Here is a 19,682-nt window from a genome sequence, read left to right as displayed (position 1 = left end):
CAAAGAGTTTAGAAGATGCTCGTGCTCAGTGAAAGAGGGACGAGGAAGTAGCTCGTCAAAATTTGGAGAAAGCATTTGAAGCGGTATCATCCGAATCAGTACCATTCGAAGCCCGGTCTCTGAGGTTGAAGATACACCAGAAGTTGGAGATGGAATTCCAGCAGTTATATCCGAAGTTGCATTGTGTGAGGTGTCTGAGGTTGAAGTTATGTCGGAAGTTAGGGAAGCAGTACCAATACCAGTACCAGAACCAGTACAAGAAGTTGGAGAAGTACCAGTACCAGTACCACAAGTTGAATCTATAGCAGAAGTTGGGGGAGGATATGTTGGAGAAGTAGGAGAAGTTGGAAGAGGAGACTCCCATGCACACGTACCAGAGGTAATGAGTTGTGATTTACATAATTGATTTAGTACCTCATTTGTGATTTTGTGAACATTTGTGTATTGTAGGATGTAATTAGACCTTCATGTGTTGACCATTCCAATCCGATTGGTCCAAGTGTCCATGTTGACGAATCTGCAACTGAATCTGAATCTGTAGTTCACCAACCAGATTCGGACAGGGCAGGAGCATTTGTAGATGAAGACGTGTACCAACCGGTCATGGACGGTGGATGTCAACCACAGCCGGACATACGGGTAGACTATGAATTCTTTCCGATCGTTGAGGACATTACCCATGAATTGTTCATGTCCGAAGTAGCGTCTGAAGAACCCGTACCAGTTATAGGAGAAGTACCCCAACAAGTTGTCCAAGATGATGTTTATTGTCCTTCTTTCGAGTATGTTCTCGACGGATGTCATCTTCTTAATGAGGGATATACGACTGAAGATGATGATGATGATGATGATGATGAGGTCAACCATTTTATCTCATTGGCCAACATGTGTCGAGATGAACAATTGTTTACCTCATACTACCAGTCGTTATGTCGGCAACAGGAAGCGAGAAAGCAGTGGAGTGCGGAGCCGGAGACCGAACCACAGGGGTCTGGACAGCAGACTGTGAAAGCAGCGGAGGGTCCAAGAAAATGCAAAAGTATTCCCCTGTTGTGGAAAAAAGGAACTCGTCGGATACATACCGCCTATACGAGCTATAAACAGTGGATGAGCTACAAGATCTACAAGATCTAGAGGATTTGGAGGGGTTACGTAGAATGGGTATCAAGTACACTCCGTTCAAGCTAGGTGAGCTACAAGATCTACAATGAGCTTCCAGTTTGGAAGCCGGGTGATATTTTTAAGGATCGAGATTTCTTCTGCAAGGTCATGCGGCAGTACGCGATAATGACGAGACGATGTGTGCATGTGAACAAAAATGATGGAAAGAGACTTCGTGCCATCTGTAAAGGCAAGGCATGCGATTGGCATGTGTATGCAAGAAAGATCGGAACCCACAACAATACCGATTATCTGGTGGTCAATATGCAGAGGGATCATGCTCACACTTGCTCGCAAGTGTTGGATCAGAAATGGCTCATGGCCAAGTGGATAGTTGATCGTTACATGGAGAAAATCAAAGCTAATCAGCACATTCCATTGGCAGCTATTCGGCAGTGTGTGGATAAGGAGTTCGGTCTGAAGTTGGTAGGATGAAGGCATATCGGGCCAAAGACAGCGCATTAGAAGACATCTTCGGGAAGGCGGGACTCCAATACCGGAGGCTGTTCTACTACAAGCTGAATTGGAATGGACACACCCTGATTCAAGTGTGCACATACATTATGAGAATTTCAGGGATCCTGACACTATAGGCCCAAGATTCTTGAGGTTTTATTGTTACTTGGGGCCTTTAAAAAAGGGTTGGATGCGTTTTTGCCGTCCAATTATCTTCTTAGATGCTTGTTTTCTGCGGGGTATGTATAGGGGCCAACTGATGACGACCATTGGAATTGATCCCAACAACGGTTGGTGGCCTATTGCGTGGGCGGTGACTGAGGCAGAGAGCTACACTCAATGGAAATGGTTTTGATCCTACCTAGCCGAGAACCTTCGGTTGCATGACAATGCCCCAAGATACGTCTTCATGTCTGTTCAACAAAAGGTATGTGATTTGTGATTTCAGTATAACGTGTATACTTCAAATGTGATTTTTGAAATAATTATACTTTGTTTGTGATTTGACCTATACATTAATACTTCGACTGTGATTAGAGATATTTTACAAGTTGTAGTTGTTCCTCGACTTCTTGTTACTGATGTGCTAATGGGTGTTGTGTTGTGTTTCATTTGTAGGGTCTTGCAAAAGCCATTGTTGAGGATTTCCCACAGAGCGAACATCGCTTCTGTGTTCAACACATATACAAGAGATTCACCGGGGAGAATTTTAAAGAAATGTTGTGGGAGCTTTCCTCGAGTACAACCCACGAGCAATATGTGGAGCAGATGGATGCGTTGCGGATTATATATCCCCAAGCACATCAATACATACTTGGTGTTGCTCCAAAAGAAAAATGGGTGAAGGCATATTTCTCCTCACATGTCTGTTGTGATATTATCCTCAACAATATCTCTGAGACCTTCAATTCGAATATAGCAATTGCTCGAGAGTTGGCCATTATCACCATGTTGGAGGAGATTCAGACGAGTCAGATGGAGAGGATTCAGATTAGAGGCCATATAGCAATTGCTCGAGAGTTGACCATTAACACGCACTCCCTCCCGTTATCAAAGAGATTGTGGACAAGTTGTACGTGAGGGCTTCTTCTTAGAGATCAACATGGAATGGAGAGGATTCGTACCAAGTGTTGGGACCGACTTCCCAGTATGTAGTGAACATGCGTGAATTTACATGCTCGTGCACTCATGCTATCGCTACAATCAACAAGAATGGGCATGTGTATCGGACTACGTCTCTCGTTATTATTTAAGGTCCACAATGTCGATTCTGTACGAGAATGTCCTCTACCCAATCAATGGGATGGATAGTTGGCCCAAGACTTCTAAAGTTGGATTTGAAATAGCGCCCCCGAGGACAAAGCGACAGCGTGGACGACCGAAGAAACTCAGGCGCGAAGAGCCCCAGGTTCGCCATCATGAGAATGAAGCTGAGTCACTAAGGCGAACCTTTGTACTGAGATGTTGACGGTGCGGACAAGAGGGTCATAACAGAAGAACATGCACCAATGATCCCCGTGTAGATGCCCGTACTGAAGTTGGTCAGAGTTCGTCACAGGCCAGTGACCCACCTACGTCGGATACAGGTAACAGGGCAGAGTCGTCCAATGCGCATCAAAACCAAGAGGTACTATTCATTACCAATATATGAATTCACCACCCGTTGGGCGTCTATTTTAATTTTAATGTTTATATATTACAAACCAATCCAGCTCTTCGGGGACGGCCTAGCACACAGCGGGCTACGGACGAGGCCTCCAACCTGCAGCAAAACCAAGAGGTAGTAGTTAGTATCAATATATGTATTTCATTCCTACTTGTTGGACGTCAATTTGAACGCTTTGTTGTTTATTGTAGACCAATCCAACTGCTCTAAGGCCTAGCACACGTCGGACTAGGGCTCATCCGCAGCTCTGTGGCCGTCGCGGGGATCACGATTGAGTAATCGCGTGGATGAAGATTGGGAAGAGATTAGGAAGATTGGGTGATGTATAAGTGTAAACAATGGTGTTGGTTTTTGTTTTTATCAAACATTATGCTATTATGACTATGGTTTGTGTATTTATGAATACTCGGACAATATTTTGATGGGATGTTGTTAACATCGTTTGTTAGCTATATGAATGGGGTATTGTGTATGTTGAACTAGTCTATGCTTTGCGTGTTATATTCAGCTATTTTGAACAAGTCTGGGTATGGTATTTTAACCTTGTACATCGTGTGTTATTCCGCACAAACTGTAGTACTTTAGTTGTGATTATAAAAGTCGAACCTTTGTACTGACACAATGATTTTATGTATTGTGTAATTTAATACGTGATTTTATTCAAACGTCCGGTACTTCATTCATGATTTTATTAAAACGTATGGTACTTCATTCGTGATTTATTAAAAGGTGTGACACTTCATTCATGATTTATTAAAACGTCAACAAAATGTGATATATAATTGACTTATTGACTGAACTGAACAAGCAATTGTAACACTACATAACATGGGGAAGGAAAATGATTAAAATGATTGAACAACCCAGGAAGGAAAGAGTTAACATTACACAAGGAGAAAAATTACAACGCATAACAACGAAATACAATCTTCATATTTTGGGACATTTTGGTGGCTTTATCAATTTGTAACTTAAGACCTACGCACTCCTCAGTTTTCATACGCAATTTATCTTCGAGAACACCGTCCATAATTTTTTTGCATCGGAGTTGTTCTTCAAACTTATCTCGTCCGAGCTTGATTTTTTGAAAGTAAGTGTCTTGACTTAGGGAAAGACCTGCATCAACCCAGCGAAAGAATCTGCAATCATCTTCCTGCATAATTCATTCAAAATCATTACATTTCGTATCCATAAAAGTCAAATGGAACATTTTCTTTATGCTTGTACCATGCCATACCTTCCATATCAGACAACGATAGTAACGTCAACCAGGATTAGCAGCCGTCCTAGATATCACTAACTCAGCCTCAAGATCATGATTACAGTTCACAATCTGTGGACGAGGCCAATCCCAATTGAAACTTGACCCGAACGATTGAGAATTAGAAGAAGACATTGCAACAAGCACATGAATTGAAAATTAAAACCCAAAACATATTAAAAACTTATACGCCATTATTTATGAAATGAAATCCCCCAAAAATTGCACGACACAGCCTAACACACATAAACCCTAAATTGAATACAACCAAATTCAACTGCAAAATCCACACAAATTCAGCTACAAAATTGACCCAAATTCACCTTACCGGTCACCGGTCAGAGTGCAAGTTACCTAAATTGCGATCTCAAGCTCAGCTATAGAGGATGAATTGAAAGCTGAGTATACGACGGTAGGGAGCACACACATTAGACGAAAGAAAATAGGAGGATGAATTGAAGTGAGAGAAGAGAAATGAATTTCAAACCCTTAAAATATAGATGGAAGTACACAGCTTGGCAAAGATCAACTTTGATTTGACAAAAGTGTCTGGCTAATGTCTGCAAGTCGTGTAGGTGTGTGCAGAGTAGGCCTGCAAGTTGCAGTAATATGACTGAAATGCCCTTCAAGGCATTTGAGTATTTTGGTCCGAAAATTGGCTACAAATACAAGATATGTGATTATGTTTAAGGTTAGAGTCTTGTGGCGATATTTTTTTTGTTAGGGACCTGCAGTGTCACAAATGGAAACGTTAGGGACTTTTTATGAAGTTCACTAAAAAAACTCGTCTACAAATTTCAATATCTGTAAGAGCATCCGCAATAGGGATCAGATGTCCCGGCGGACATCCCAAAACACATCCTGCCATGTCATAAGAACATCCCACTCTATAATAGCGGACATCCCGGCGGACATCCATAATAATCAAAATTCACAAATTCACAAATATGCAATTTTACGGAATTAAAATTTTGACACGAATACGGGGAAATTGCAACCATTTTATTTAAAAAAAGCATACATATTTAAATTAAAAAAATACATAGTTAAAAAAAACATCCCAAACAAAAAAAACGATTCAAACAAAGTACATATTATGCCTTGAATCTATATAGTTTGCCGCTAGCCGAACGGACGAGTCAGGGGGTCAAGGGGGGCGATGCTCCCTTGCCTGGGGACGGTATGATATGTTTTTGTTTTAGGCCTTCATTTTCGATGATAATACATGCGTTAGAGGTTTTTAAAAAATCGTATATATAAAGTTTGCAACGAGTCGTATATATAAAGTTTGCAACGAGCCGTATATATAGAGTTTAAAATATAAAAAAACTCAAAAAATGGGACGTCCATCGTCACGCCGCAATAGCAGACGTAGGGACGGACGTCCGCTGAAACCGACGGACGCCCTCTCGTCCGTCGGGGACGTCCGCGTCCGCCTCATTTGATGCAATATCGGAAGTCCTCCCCGACGTCCGCTATTGCGGATGCTCTAACTAACGGCTAATGCTGGTTTGGAAAAAATTGTTACTCTCTTTTAGTAGTAGTACTCCATTTCTTCCTTAAATTTAAACTAATTTTAACATATTTTGGATCGTATTTTAAAATTAAATTAATTTTAAATATTTTTTCTTTTATTATATTCTTTATTAATAATATTTTATTTTATTTTTATTTTTAGTTATCTTACTTTATCTGTATTAAAATTTGTATCATTTTTAATTTGACTATCTTTAACTGAAGGAGGGACTATTGATTTTATTGTAAACGAAATGAATCGGTAGAATATGATATCCTTATAAAAAATAATACGTAGAAAATAAAATGAGATAATTTGTGGGATTAGATGAAAATAACAAAAAGAATCATTTGTGGGATTAGATGAAAATAACAAAATGAGATTCTTGAAGACCGGCGGTAGTTCTTTTAATACATGTAACATAAACGCTTGTTACTAGAATATTATGATTACGTGACTAAAGGATTATTAATGACCATACCTCGAATAAAATAATTAGTTTTATAACCAAAATAAAGGAGTATATAAAATGGCATAAAATAATTAGTTATTATATAACCAAAATAAAAGGAGTATATAAAATGGCATTCTATTGGATTCACGGTTGCATTATCTTGTTAAAGTCGGTTAACAATATGTGTGAGTAAAAACAATCAAATTGGCCACTGTTTTTAATGGAAAATTTTGGACTTAGAACTATAGTAAGAAATTGGCCACTTTTTATAAACAAATACTGGTACTATCAAAGTGGCCACTGTTTTATCAATGGAAAAAATTGGAATTAAGAATTATAGTAAAACAATACTACTATTGTTAGCATGGCACTCTGAAAAATGACAAAGATTTTGGCATTCTCGACAACAAACGAATAATCAGAAATAGGTTTTGAGAAATTTGCAAGGACAAACGTTAGCCCGTTTGTCCCAAAATGTTGAAACCAAAAATGGCCACTATTTCATTAAGAGAACTTTTTGGAATTAAGAATTATAGTAATGGAAAAAATTGGCAAATGTTTTCTAATGGAATACTACCAAATTGGCCACTGTTTTACTCTAATGGAAAAATTGGAATTAAAGAATTAAAGTAAAAAAACAACTGTATTGTTTGGAATAGAAGCCAAGCATGAACTTCGTAAAAGTACACTGCTTTGGCATCCAAATATAAAACTAGTATTTCTCAAGAAAAAAAGGAAGAATCTAAAATGAGTTTTGAGAAATTTGAAGTTGCATCCAAAAGTTATAATGAAATCTCCGGTGTAACATCACATGCAAACATAGATATACTACATCATATTGAATTGAATAAACAATTTATGTATTTTATATTTGTGTTTATCTTTGTTTATTTTCCTCAAACATAATTCACAATATTTTTTGAATTTTTTTGAAGTAGTAAGAATTACGTACCTACAGTGCTTGATTTGTTTGTTGCTCCATCTTTTTAGGATTTGGATCATCTAGAAATTTGAGGCTCGTGACAAATCTAATTCATAAAGACATGTTAGATTTGCATGGTTGTTTACAACTAACACATCAAATCAAGATCGAAAAAGGGCAAGAAATTAATACAAAAAAAATTGATGTAAATCACTACTACTAAATTAGTATAAACGGAAGTTTTCATTATTATTCACAAATTTATGACGATAAGCGACAAATTTAAGAACCGAGAAAATTTTCCTACACTAGTCGTACTATGACGTGGTGTGTCCTACCTATAATATATTAACAAATGAAAATATACACTGTTTCATTTTCAACTAGAGATTACACTTACACATGCACATGCTTATGGAAGTGAAGCAATGTACATTTCCTATTGTCAATATATTATAGATTAGTCCATCTTTTCACCTTGATATACCTAGATTAGGCGATTTTTTCTCAACTTAATTACTACTTACTATTCTAATTCAGGTATGTATTCCATTAAACATATGCATATTGCTACATTAGAGTACATTCTTTGAGGATCGATCATTTAATTCGTTTTATACCTTATTTATCTCCCCATATTGAATCTTTTGTAATATTTTCTTCATACAAATATTTCGGATTTATTTTACTCGAAGTCACTTACATTTTCACTTTAAAATGATGTATTATTTGACACATATCAAGTTTTCAACAACAATATTGCATATAAAATCTCTAACAATAATCTTATTACTACTACATTAACATAATTAAGTGTTAACAATCCACGGCCGATAAAATAGACCTCGATTCATATTTAGTTAGTATAAGTTCATTTTAGTAAATTGATCTTAGATGTTACAGCACTCCATTCAGACGAACCAATCTTAATAGTAATTGGAAAATGAGATAAAATTATACTAATGCAGAGCCCAGTGGGCCCGTGTACTTTTGTAGATCCAAAAAATAGTCCATTTCCTAGGAGTGGCCCACCAAGCCATCAACTTTGGCATTGCAATTTTTTATCGTATAGTAAATTGCATGATAGTATCATTTTTATTTGTCAAAATATCGACCGTGGGTCCAACAATATCACATGCAAGTGATGCAACTATTCAAGTCCTTTTCTGGATAAAAATTATTCCACAAATGACGATTCAATCACGTGTTCATTTAATGAGTAGTAGTAGTAGTATAGTATTTTTTGCCCAAATTTAGAAATGGAGAGATTGCACTGGATAAAACGCAATAAAGTTCATAGGCGGCGATATAATCCAGTTCTAGATATTTATCGTGGCATAATTATAATACTGGACCTTATTTTTCAATGTTTCGTCATGAAGTTCAAATTACAAGCAAAACAGCATTCAAAACTATATAAACTACCTACAAAAATATTAACATACAACAACATATGTAGAATAGAAACAAATAGCCCATGTTTTGATATTATAAAATTTAATTTTGCATTTAGTTTTTTCTTCAATTTTTGTTGGCCAATAATGCCCCCTTTTCATTGGTCTGTCTCTTTCTCTGAAACACAAAATAACAACTAAAAATCAAAAAATTATCCCATAATAATCCAATTGCGGAGTGTGCTAGAGCAGATATAACCAAATAGGCTTCAATTTATTTTTTGTTAATTTGAGATTTGTGCAAACTAGTTGTGGAATAAAAAGGAAATTAATGAATGGAAAATTGCCTTATGGAAGTTCTGGGCAGATTTCAACGAGAAGAAGCCTCACCCCTACCCTTTCCATTTCTGTTTTCCTTTTCCAATCAAACAAAAATCTTCACTCTCTAAATACTAGTTTTATAAATCGACCCATGATGTTTTTTTTATCAGAAACCAACAAGGAGTTATCCCATCTTCTTCACAGTTTCATTAGTTCCCAAAGGTAGCCACTTTTCCTCACTTCTTTCATACACATATCGAGGTTGTTCATAGCATTTTACAGAAACTAGAAAAATCGATCCCAACATCCATTTGCATTCATACAATCGCATACCATGTAATTTACATAAACTGTAGCCAAATCGTTGTTTCACAACTGGAGCAAAATACGGCGGCGGTCTGACCGTGTGTGGGCAACGACTGGAGCCGTGCGGAGGGAGGTGGCGTGGGCGTGCGAGGAGAGTGTAGAGATGGTGGTGACCTTCGTTCGTTTCTTTGAATTTGGTACATTATTAATTTGAGAGGGGAATTGAGATTAGGGAAGAAGAGGAAGAAGAAGAAGAAAAAGATGCTGATGATGAAGACATCGACAAGAAGGAATTAAAGATATTGAGTAGAGAATGCGGCAGTGGCTGGTTGCAAAATCCAAAATGCATAGGTAAAGAAGGAATTTAACAGCCAATTCTTGACTCAAAGATCGATGCAGAAACAATTAGCACCCTCTTTGAAAGAATTGAAAATTGGCTATTTCTTCTGGTGTATCTCTAGGGCCAGCAAGAATTAATACAAGGAACGTGAACACTCTAACTTGGACAGAAATAAGCCCTTATCTGGCTAAGAAGAAAGGTGAACACACCCTTAGATATCCAATACGATTATGTATAATAATATCTTGTTTTTTCTGTTTTGAAATGAAAATACTTAGTCATTTGAAACAATGCTACATAAACTATCGTGAAAACACAGATTGCACACTAAGGGCATGTTCACTACATTAGAGGTGGGTTCTCAATAAATGGAACAAGGGCATAAATGTGTTTGCTGGGCCCACACAATTCACAAACTAAATGGGCGTTCATTTACTCTGAATTGGGCTTTAGTTTTGAGGAATTGGATTTTGCAATTTTTTTTAACCTGCCTTTTTCAAAGTGCATTGACAGATTTGCCCCTAACACCATTCCATCAAAACTTATTTGCCGCGCACAAGGAAAATTTAGCGGCAATTGAAAATTGAACATTTTTTACCGTATTGAACATTTTTCAATACGGTAAAGTTGCATAATGTCCTCCAATACCATGACCAGATGACCGTGTTCACTTGTGCAGCTAGACATCCCTTAATTGCAGAAATGTTGTGGAGACCTCTACAATTGCACAAGCTACTACTTAACAGATACGTGTTCAATGATAAAGTAGCTCCAGAGCAAATTAAAAAATAATACCAATTCCTATGCATTATAAACGATTCAAAGCACAAATTTAATCACAAAATATGCCATCCAAATGCCATAATTTACAGACATATACACTCTGTATCATAGCACACACAGCTTCACAAATCCAGAATTTTTTAGAACACAACACAGGACAGAATATGGAGTACATGGAGAAGCGGCGACATATAGTATAGGCGCGCCGGCCGCTCCGGTAAGGGAGAAGGTGGGGCGGTCTATAGTGGACGGGACGTCCGCCCCGAAGCGGACAAAAAAAGGGAGTGGAAGGCCTTCCGTCGAGAAATGTGCGAGGACGCGGCGGGGCGGCCGGCGCGCCGGCCTATAGTGGAGGCGGTTTGCGGCGGGGCGGACGATTTTTTATTTTTTATTTTTTTAATTCAATTTAATTTACCTATTAATACACCTCATTTCACTCATTATTTTTACCCCATTCCAATTTTTCAATCATACTTTCTCTCACTAAAATTTGTGGATTCCATTGGTATTTAAAATGGACGATTTGTGGAACGAGGCGTGGAATTCTCTGATTCAAGAGGTGCAGAACGACGCCGGCGCGAAGGATGCGGCGCCCGCGGCGGAGATCGTGGAGGCCACCATCCCTTTGCGATTACTCGTCGTCGGACCATCCAACGAGACCATAGCGGAGTGCACCAGCGTCTAGTGGTGGACTACTTTGTGGATAACCCCCATTATCCACCCGAGATTTTCCGTCGGCGATTCAGAATGTCGCAACGGCTCTTCAACGATATAGCGACGAATTTGGCAGAGCGGTACCGGTGCTTCACCATCCGAAGTGATTGCACTGGCCGAATAGGGTTGTCTACTATTCAGAAGTGCACCGCTGTAATCCGACAGCTTGCCTACGCCGGACCGGCGGATATGTTCGACGAACACCTACAGATGGGTGAGACGACTAGCCTAACGGTGCTCAGGCAGTTTGTAAGGGGATCCGAGAAATATTTGGTGGGGAGTTCCTACGAAAGCCCACCTCTGATGGGTGCCAGAGACTGCTAGATATGCATGGTGCGGTTCACGGCTTCCCAAGAATGTTAGGAAACATCGATTGAATGCATTGGGAGTGGAGAAACTGCCCGGTGGCGTGGAATGGCCAGTTCACTACTGGTTTCAAAGAAAGACATCCCTCAATGATCTTGGAAGCCGTTGCTGACTACCATTTCCGGATCTGACATGCGTATTTCAGTGTTGCAGGTTCGAACAACGACATCAATGTTCTTCAGTCATCACCTCTATTCAATGATGAGTGCCGGGGGGAGGGTCTCGAAATCAGCTTCGTAGCCAACGGCACGCAGTACAGTAGGGGATACTATTTGGCAAATGGGATATATCCTTGGTGGCCCGTATTCGCCAAGATAGTTCGCCAACCGGTTGGACCGAAGAAACAATATTTTGCGCGAAAACAAGAGGCTGCTAAGAAGGATGTTGAGCGAGCTTTTGGTGTCCTCCAAGCGCGATGGGCCATTATACGGTTCCCGACACGAGTTTGGCACGAAAATGATGTTGCGAATATTATGTTAGCATATATCATATTGCATAATATGATAATAGAAGATGAAGGATTTGCTGCAGAGCGCTGGGCACTGGAAGATGGAGCAAGTACAAGTAACGGTGTTGTCTCCGCGCCGATCCAGATGGGCGTACCACGGAGCAATGAATATTTGATCCAACGTTTCACTGATATGCGCAGGAGCACAACACATACCGCACTCCAGGCCGATTTGATTGAAGAAGTTTGGGCACGTAGGGGAGGTGGCGGCACAGTGTGAACACCATCGTGATGTTCAATAGATTAATATTTCGTTGTATAATTTTTCCAGTACTTTAATACGACAAAAATGTAGTGTTTAATTTTAATTTCTTCACTTATAGCTGTTTTTTCTAATTACGTATAGTCCGATAATTTTAATTATAATTGAATTAAAATAAACGAAAAAAATTGGGGCTATTGGAAGTGTCCGCCTATAGTGGCGGAAAACTTTTTTTTGGTCGCGGACAAAAAAACTGGGGTTGTGGACAAAAAGGGGGGCGGGGCTATTGGAGTTATCCGCCTTATAGTGGACACTCTAATCCTTCTTGCAATCATAACGAGCCCTAGCAATGAAAAATTGAAATAATTAAGAATTTCCACAATCGGGAGTCGCGGCTCTCGGGCAGGGGCTTGACCGGGGCGGGGAGACTATGGGCGCGCCACCTAGTTGACCCGGACACGGCTCTTGGGTGCAGGCCGCGGCGCCCTATTGCAGCGGCCGAGAGCCGCGGCTCTGCCCAAGTTTTAATTTTTTTTTAATATTTTCGAATTTTTTTATAAATACTATATTTAAGACATTTTCACCTCACACACATTTTACACCCTAAAATTTTCACTCTCTATATTTTTTTTTATAAATTATGCATTTTTTTAATTATTATAGTCCGATAATTTTTATTCTATTTAAATTAAAATATACCAAGAATTGAAAAATAATTAGATTTGTGGCTTGGACTTGTCCACTATTAGGGTGGACAAGTTTTCTTGTGGCCCTGGACAAGTTTTTGTGACTTGGGCGTGGGCATGGTCTTCTTATTGTGGACACCCTAAGTCTCTTATTCACATAGGCCTTGTTCAGTTGGTGGATTAAACAGTCATGAGATATAGTATGGGATAGCTCAAGATGGATTTTGTCTATAATAAAATTAGTATTGATTTTGATATTATAGTTTGGTTGATAAGAGCATCTCCAACAAGAAAATATAATGAAATAGATATATTGTCTATTTATCTTCTCAAAAAGTGAAATATACCCTTTCAAAAAATAACACATTCCAAAGAAAAAATGTATATAGAAAGGTAAATCATTTTTTAAAATTAAATAATAGTACAAAATTCATGAAAAAATATAAAGTGCAATACCTTCTCAAATACCTCTCCAATTTAGAAAATGGTTTTTCCATAAAAAGAAGACAAATATGGTAGATATAAAATTTTACATCTCTATTGATGGAGAGGTAAAGATACCTCTTCAAAATGGAAAAAGATATAATACATTTCTCAAATATCTATTTCATTGGAGAATGATCTTTTATGGAAAAATGATAAATATGGTAGTTATATAACTTTACATCTTCATTTACCTCTTCCCTTGGTTAATTAAAATTATAAAATTAATTTTAATTAATTATGAAAATTCTTGTGAATGAATCGGGTGATTACTAAATTATGTGACTAATCAATTTATGTTTTAATTGATGACAGCAACTAAGAGAGGGGTGAGATTAATTGCAGCAAAAGGCGATTATGTCGTCTTGGCGGGCCCCACACTCCGGCCCGACATCATGTGATGGGGTTCAATCAGGGTAAACAGTAGCCCGTTAAGGGGGAGGACTTAACCCACTGGCTGCCAGAAGCCCATCTCCCAAGGCCTCACAGTTGTGCATGAGAGATGGAAGCAACTACACGAATGGTGTGATAAGTTGTCTGCCTTAAACACTGAAAATGCCATCATTGAGATTAATTTGGATTGCGGCAACCGATCATCGAATTAGTGAATTGGTGACACACAATTTAGTCTGATATACCCAACCGAACGCCTCGCCTCCTATGGGGATTAACCGATTAAGTGAAACATTTGTATTTCATTTAGGCAGTTCCAGTTTACGAAACATTTGTATTTCATTTAGGCATGTCTAGGATTAAGTGAAACATTTGTATTTCATTTAGGCAGTTCCGGTTTACAAACCGTGGGCATGTCTAGGATTAAGTGAAACATTTGTATTTCATTTAGGCATACTCAGATTCGGTCGGATGGTGCATGAGTTGTAACTTAGCATTCATACTTGAATTGTACAAGTGTATGATCAATCTTACAAATTGAAATGGTACAAGTAGCTTAGGAATTAGGATGGAGGAGCTAACAAATTGACCCATAAACTAAATTGGCACCACAAGTTTATTTAAATTGAATTATAAAAACAAACCTTGAATAGTGTACTTCACTTCGATTTCAATCGGATATAAGAGTCATAAACAAATGAATAAATAAAAGGGAATAATGTTGAGTCATACTTAACTTAAATAGTTAATCAAACCCATGCAATCAGAAATCTCTTGACAGTAGAAACAGTTATGTTTTTATCAGTAAATAATCTAATCATAATAAAATAAGAAGTTCCAATTTAAGCATAATCCCATAAATTTCTACAACAAGGACTAAGTGCTTCAAATATAGGAGCATTAAACCTTTCAGTTCTAAATTATATCATCCCACAACTAGTTAGTAAATATGGCAAAATTGTTGCATCTTGCTCTCCTCAAAATTCAACGTTGCTGTATGAACTTGAATCTTTCAGCAATCATATCATCATATTCTGATAAGAGCAAATCAGTCAATCCTTTCATCAGCATCTGTGGAACTGACTAAAAATCATAGTACTATATGATATGAAGTTATGATGCCAGTGTGCAAGGAATCAGAAAACTTACTTGGAGTGGACACCTATAACCTATTAGTTTCTCGGGTTAGAGGGTAGCTCATTTGCTGGTTTCTGTCGATGTTCTTGAGTCATTGAGATGAACATCTTGAGGAAGGAGATCGTATCTGATATGAAGCTCTTCCAAAATCCTTTTCATTTCCAGAACCAGTTCAGTTCTACGTCTGTTCCTCTCCGGAAAGTCTTGGAAGTTCATAGTGTGATTCATAAAGAGGGCCATCTTTATCTTGTTCACATTTTCAATCTCCTTGACGACGAGGTTGTGATTTGGATGCCAGTGCTTAGGATTTTTCTCCAAGTACCTGAAGTTTCAAAGTACAACAATAACAGTCTCAGTATTGGGTATAGATATCTGCCAAAATTTGCTGTAAACATAGTTATCTCTAAAATCTTCGGATCTCTCAAACAATTTGCGAGGATAAAGTGAATAGTTAATGATGAACTGGATTTATCTAGAACTGAAGCACCTAGAATGAGCATTCAAGTATGTAATTCAAGTCTTAACCAGATGCACAGGCAAAATGTAACACATAATTCTAGTAACTATGTGTACCTTGATGACAATTTCTTAAATGTAAAACATAACTTACTTCTTGATTCTCTCTCTCAAAGAGCCTATTTTCTCCATTGGTGTCTTGAAATCAATGTTGAACTCGAACGCATCTCCCATATCTGGGCTTCTGTAGAAATTGCTTATGGGTTTCGTAGACAGAACAGAATTTGGGTAGTACACTTTCTCATTATCAGCCTTCAGAAAGACAGTTGTAAAGATATTCATCTCTTCCACGATCATCTGCAGTTTTCCACAGATGGAAGAAGGAAAGAAAGAAGCCTGATTAATGAAATGAACTCAACACTAGCAGAGCACAAACAAATTTCAGAAAAGTCACCTGAACACCATCAACAACACAGCGATCACCAACATCAAAGGGATGCATCACAAATACGAAAATAATAGCTTCAAAGATAGTCTTGCAAGTATTTCCAAACATAAAAACAGCCACGACAAGCTGAGATGACATAACAACAAGCACTTTGGTGGTCGCTATTCCCGTTAAGAGAAGCCAAATAACCACAATGACAATCACCAAAAGCACTGTAATAAGCTTGTTCAGTTGCTTTACAGCAGTTTTTGTGTCTGTAAGAGCATGGGCAAGCGCTCTGCGATCTTTGTAAACTTTCACCTGCATAAATATGAAAAATGGATAAGCAGAGTTTTTTGTGCCTAGTCATATCCAGTTAAAACACATCAGTTCAGATTGGCATCTATGAACGACTTAGAAAAGAAGCTGGCCATATGATAAGTTAGGTTACTGGTTATGCTAATGCAGCACTTTATTAAACTTAATGCATGACTACATCACATAATAAGATTAAATATGACTAAAAGAAAGGGATTCAATATGACTGAGAAAATGGTATATACCACCCATTCGGTCAAAGCTTTTCTGTCAATCTTCCCGGTCTCACCCACATCAATCATTGGAAATACAATGTCAACCTCTTCCTTGATCATGAATCTCCTCATATCATATTCTTCAACGTACCTGCACAAGGAAAAATTTAATGAAATAATGAAGATAGATAGACACTGATGGCACAAGCACAACTCTAAAATATGATTTTCTTACGTGCAACCATGTTGAGCAACATTTCTGAAAATGTGATATGCAGCAGCAATTGCCTCCTCCTCGTTTGTTATTTCCTTGTCAGTTTGTTCATTGCCCCCATTGTAGACACTTTCATCAAGAGCATTAGAAAGTGTGGTGAGACCTGATTTAGATATAACATCAACTAACATCTTCATGGTCCAGGCAGAGACCTTTTCTTGCCTCATCTGATGCAGCTTATTAATATCAATCACCTCTTTCTCCTTCTTTTCTCTGCCGTCCTTATCCTTCTTTGTGACACTTAATTGACTTACATTACTGCTTGCTCTTCCCAACATTTGTTCCGCCTCCATGATTGGCTTGCCAGAGAGTGAAAATAGTATGTATTGATGAAAGATTGATTCCTGAATCCTATCGAAGAATGTGTTCACATGGAACGAAGATGCCAAAATCTTTAACAACAAGTTCTTCAATAGCCACAAGAACGAACCAACAAGCATCGAAGCAAGAGTCCGAGTTATAATATCTAAAATTTTGGTGGCAGCACGTGATGACTTGTCCACCCCTTCCCGGAACAGCAATGTCCAAGTGATAAGCACTAAAGCAATCCAAATGCAAACTTGAACTATCTTCTTCAGGCCAAAAACAAAATACAATACCTTCTTTTTCAGCAAATAGTTTAGCTCAATCAGCAAAACAACAAAATTGATCATCCATTCAGTAACCAACGAGCCACTAAAGGTTACCAAAACAAGTGCAAACCACTTCCAAAGACGTAATCCCCATAGCATTATCTGTTGCAGCCTAGGAACAGTCAAACTTGCAATCAAACAGCCAAGAATACAAAGAAATATCAACCACTCCACCAAAACTTTGGCTCTCACTTTTTTATGCTTTAGCTTCTTCCTACTGCTAACCTTCTTATATATTTCCTCATCCTCATCCAGTCCCCTAAAAGAACTCGCAAAAGGGGTTTTCGGAGTTACTGGCACAGTCCTATCCTTTATGCTAGCACTACCAATGTCCGGCTTCCCATGATTAAATGAAGCACCCCGACTAGGCACCTCATATGCTTCAGGCCCATTCTCATCAATCACCTTACCCTCAATTGACACAGACTGCTCACCAAATCGAGTTTTCGGCTTAGAATAAAGCGACCTGGCTAAAGATTTTCGCCTAGTAAGACCCTCACCTGTGGGGATCTTGGGAGGCTTACTAGCACTAATCCTCGCAGGTTCAGTTGCGGTGTAACTCACCCGTGGCGACATTTGACCATTAAGTCCCAAATCATTCGATTCTCTAAGAGGTGGTGCCCCTGAAAAGTTAGGCTTTGTATCCTTTGCATCTTCAGGAACATTAATTATCACATCATGTGTTCTATTCTGATTCCGAATCATGCTATTTTCTCCGGTACCTTTTCGAGCTCCATCATTACCATCCATGGATCAAAACCTGACAAATCGAACACAATCACCGCATTAAATCATACACATCTTCATTCACCGCATTAAATCAGAAAAAAAGGGGGAAAACATACAACATAGCAGAATGAGAACAGACAATAAGCAACATTTTACCCTATTTTCTTCGCTAGCAAATTCTAGCTATACTAATCAACGAGAAACCCTACACCTAAGCTGCTATTTAAAAAACCTCATTTTATTTTACTTTTGCTTTACACGCAAAGAGTAGCAGGAAGCTATTACCGGAGATTTTTTTTTGCGGCGGCAGTTCTTCACTTTAGCGGGGGAGGGAGAGAGAGTTCAGCAATAAAAGCAGACAGAGTGAGTATAGCCGTACAGGTGTGTGTGTGTGTGTGTGTGAGAAACAGAGAGGGAAAAGGCGATATATTTGAATATCGATTTCTGTGTTTGACTTCCCAAAAAAATTATTCCATGGAGTAGATATTCTCTGTTTATGTTATTTATTTATTGCAAAGATCTTAATCTTAAAAATATCTAATTCGACACGGGATTAATATATATTGTATTCATTAAATGACCTTCTATCACAATCCAAGCCCATAATTAACTTATTTAATGATAATTTTCACATGGAGAAGAGAAGTAAAATTGGGAAGCAGAATCGGAAGATAATCAATTAATAAATCGGCAATTAATGAATATCAATAGTTAATTTTTCTTTTATTAAGAGATTCCTATCCATGAGTTTTAAATGCTAAGCTTTAAATAATTCAAGCAACAACATATTGGTGGGTCAACCTAGGGATAAATATGAGTTGATATATAGACGCAACTCGTTGTGCCGCATTCAACGCCATTTGCCGATATTGGCAAATTCCGATATGGCAAATTATTGTCAAATAGGTTTAGTTTATACTTTATACTATGTTCGTCCCCAAAGAATATGAACTTTGGATTCAGCATGCGTTTTAATACCATATTGATAAAATAAGAGAGAGATAGATAGAGAAAGATTTTAAGTATTGTTAACGAAAAATGGGTTCAATCTCATTAGAGAGAAGATAGTTTCCAAAATTGTAAAGTTCATACTCTTTGCGAACGGACGAAAAAGAAAATAGTGCATACTCTTTAGAGACGGAGGAAGTATTAGTTAATTCTAATTATACTTAGTATGAGTACTGCTTCTATAGAAAAAGGTATCATATATTTTTATATATTTAAATCTCTACTAAAATTAGTTTATACACCATTTGTCTAACTCTAAATGAAGCATCTCTACTTCGCTGCTAGTTGCTACAAGATTTTATGAAGTGTTATTTTGTGAATAAAGTGAAAATAAAAAAGTAAGAGAGTGGGAAAAGTTGAGTGAATGATGTTTTTATATTTAGAAATGTGTCATTTAGAATAAGACATCCTAAAAAGTAATATGTCACTTAGAGAGACGGAGTGAATATGTATTTATAATGAATTTTCTCTTTAATGAATTGAGACTAATTTTTCCCTCATGGATGTGTCACTATTCACTACTCCCATCATTCGATATACCCATTTACAAGAAA

The 19,682-nt window shown here is 37.9% G+C and overlaps 1 protein-coding gene across 1 annotated transcript; it reads right to left on the bottom strand.

Annotated features, from left to right (window-relative positions):
• Nucleotides 1-14,677: 14,677 nt before the first annotated feature.
• Nucleotides 14,678-18,549, bottom strand: LOC121806399 (mechanosensitive ion channel protein 10-like). The gene is made up of 7 exons (XM_042206421.1): nt 18,406-18,549; nt 16,721-18,151; nt 16,516-16,636; nt 15,980-16,273; nt 15,680-15,882; nt 15,082-15,391; nt 14,678-14,966 (listed from the first exon to the last, which is right to left on the bottom strand). The coding sequence occupies exons 2-6, from the start codon at nt 18,139-18,141 to the stop codon at nt 15,130-15,132; spliced, it is 2,301 nt and encodes a 766-aa protein (XP_042062355.1). The 5' UTR covers nt 18,142-18,151; nt 18,406-18,549; the 3' UTR covers nt 14,678-14,966; nt 15,082-15,129.
• Nucleotides 18,550-19,682: the final 1,133 nt, after the last annotated feature.

Source organism: Salvia splendens, chromosome 6, assembly GCF_004379255.2.
Source record: "Salvia splendens isolate huo1 chromosome 6, SspV2, whole genome shotgun sequence".
Taxonomy (NCBI): Eukaryota; Viridiplantae; Streptophyta; class Magnoliopsida; order Lamiales; family Lamiaceae; genus Salvia; species Salvia splendens.
This window is presented reverse-complemented; position numbering and strand designations above follow the sequence as displayed.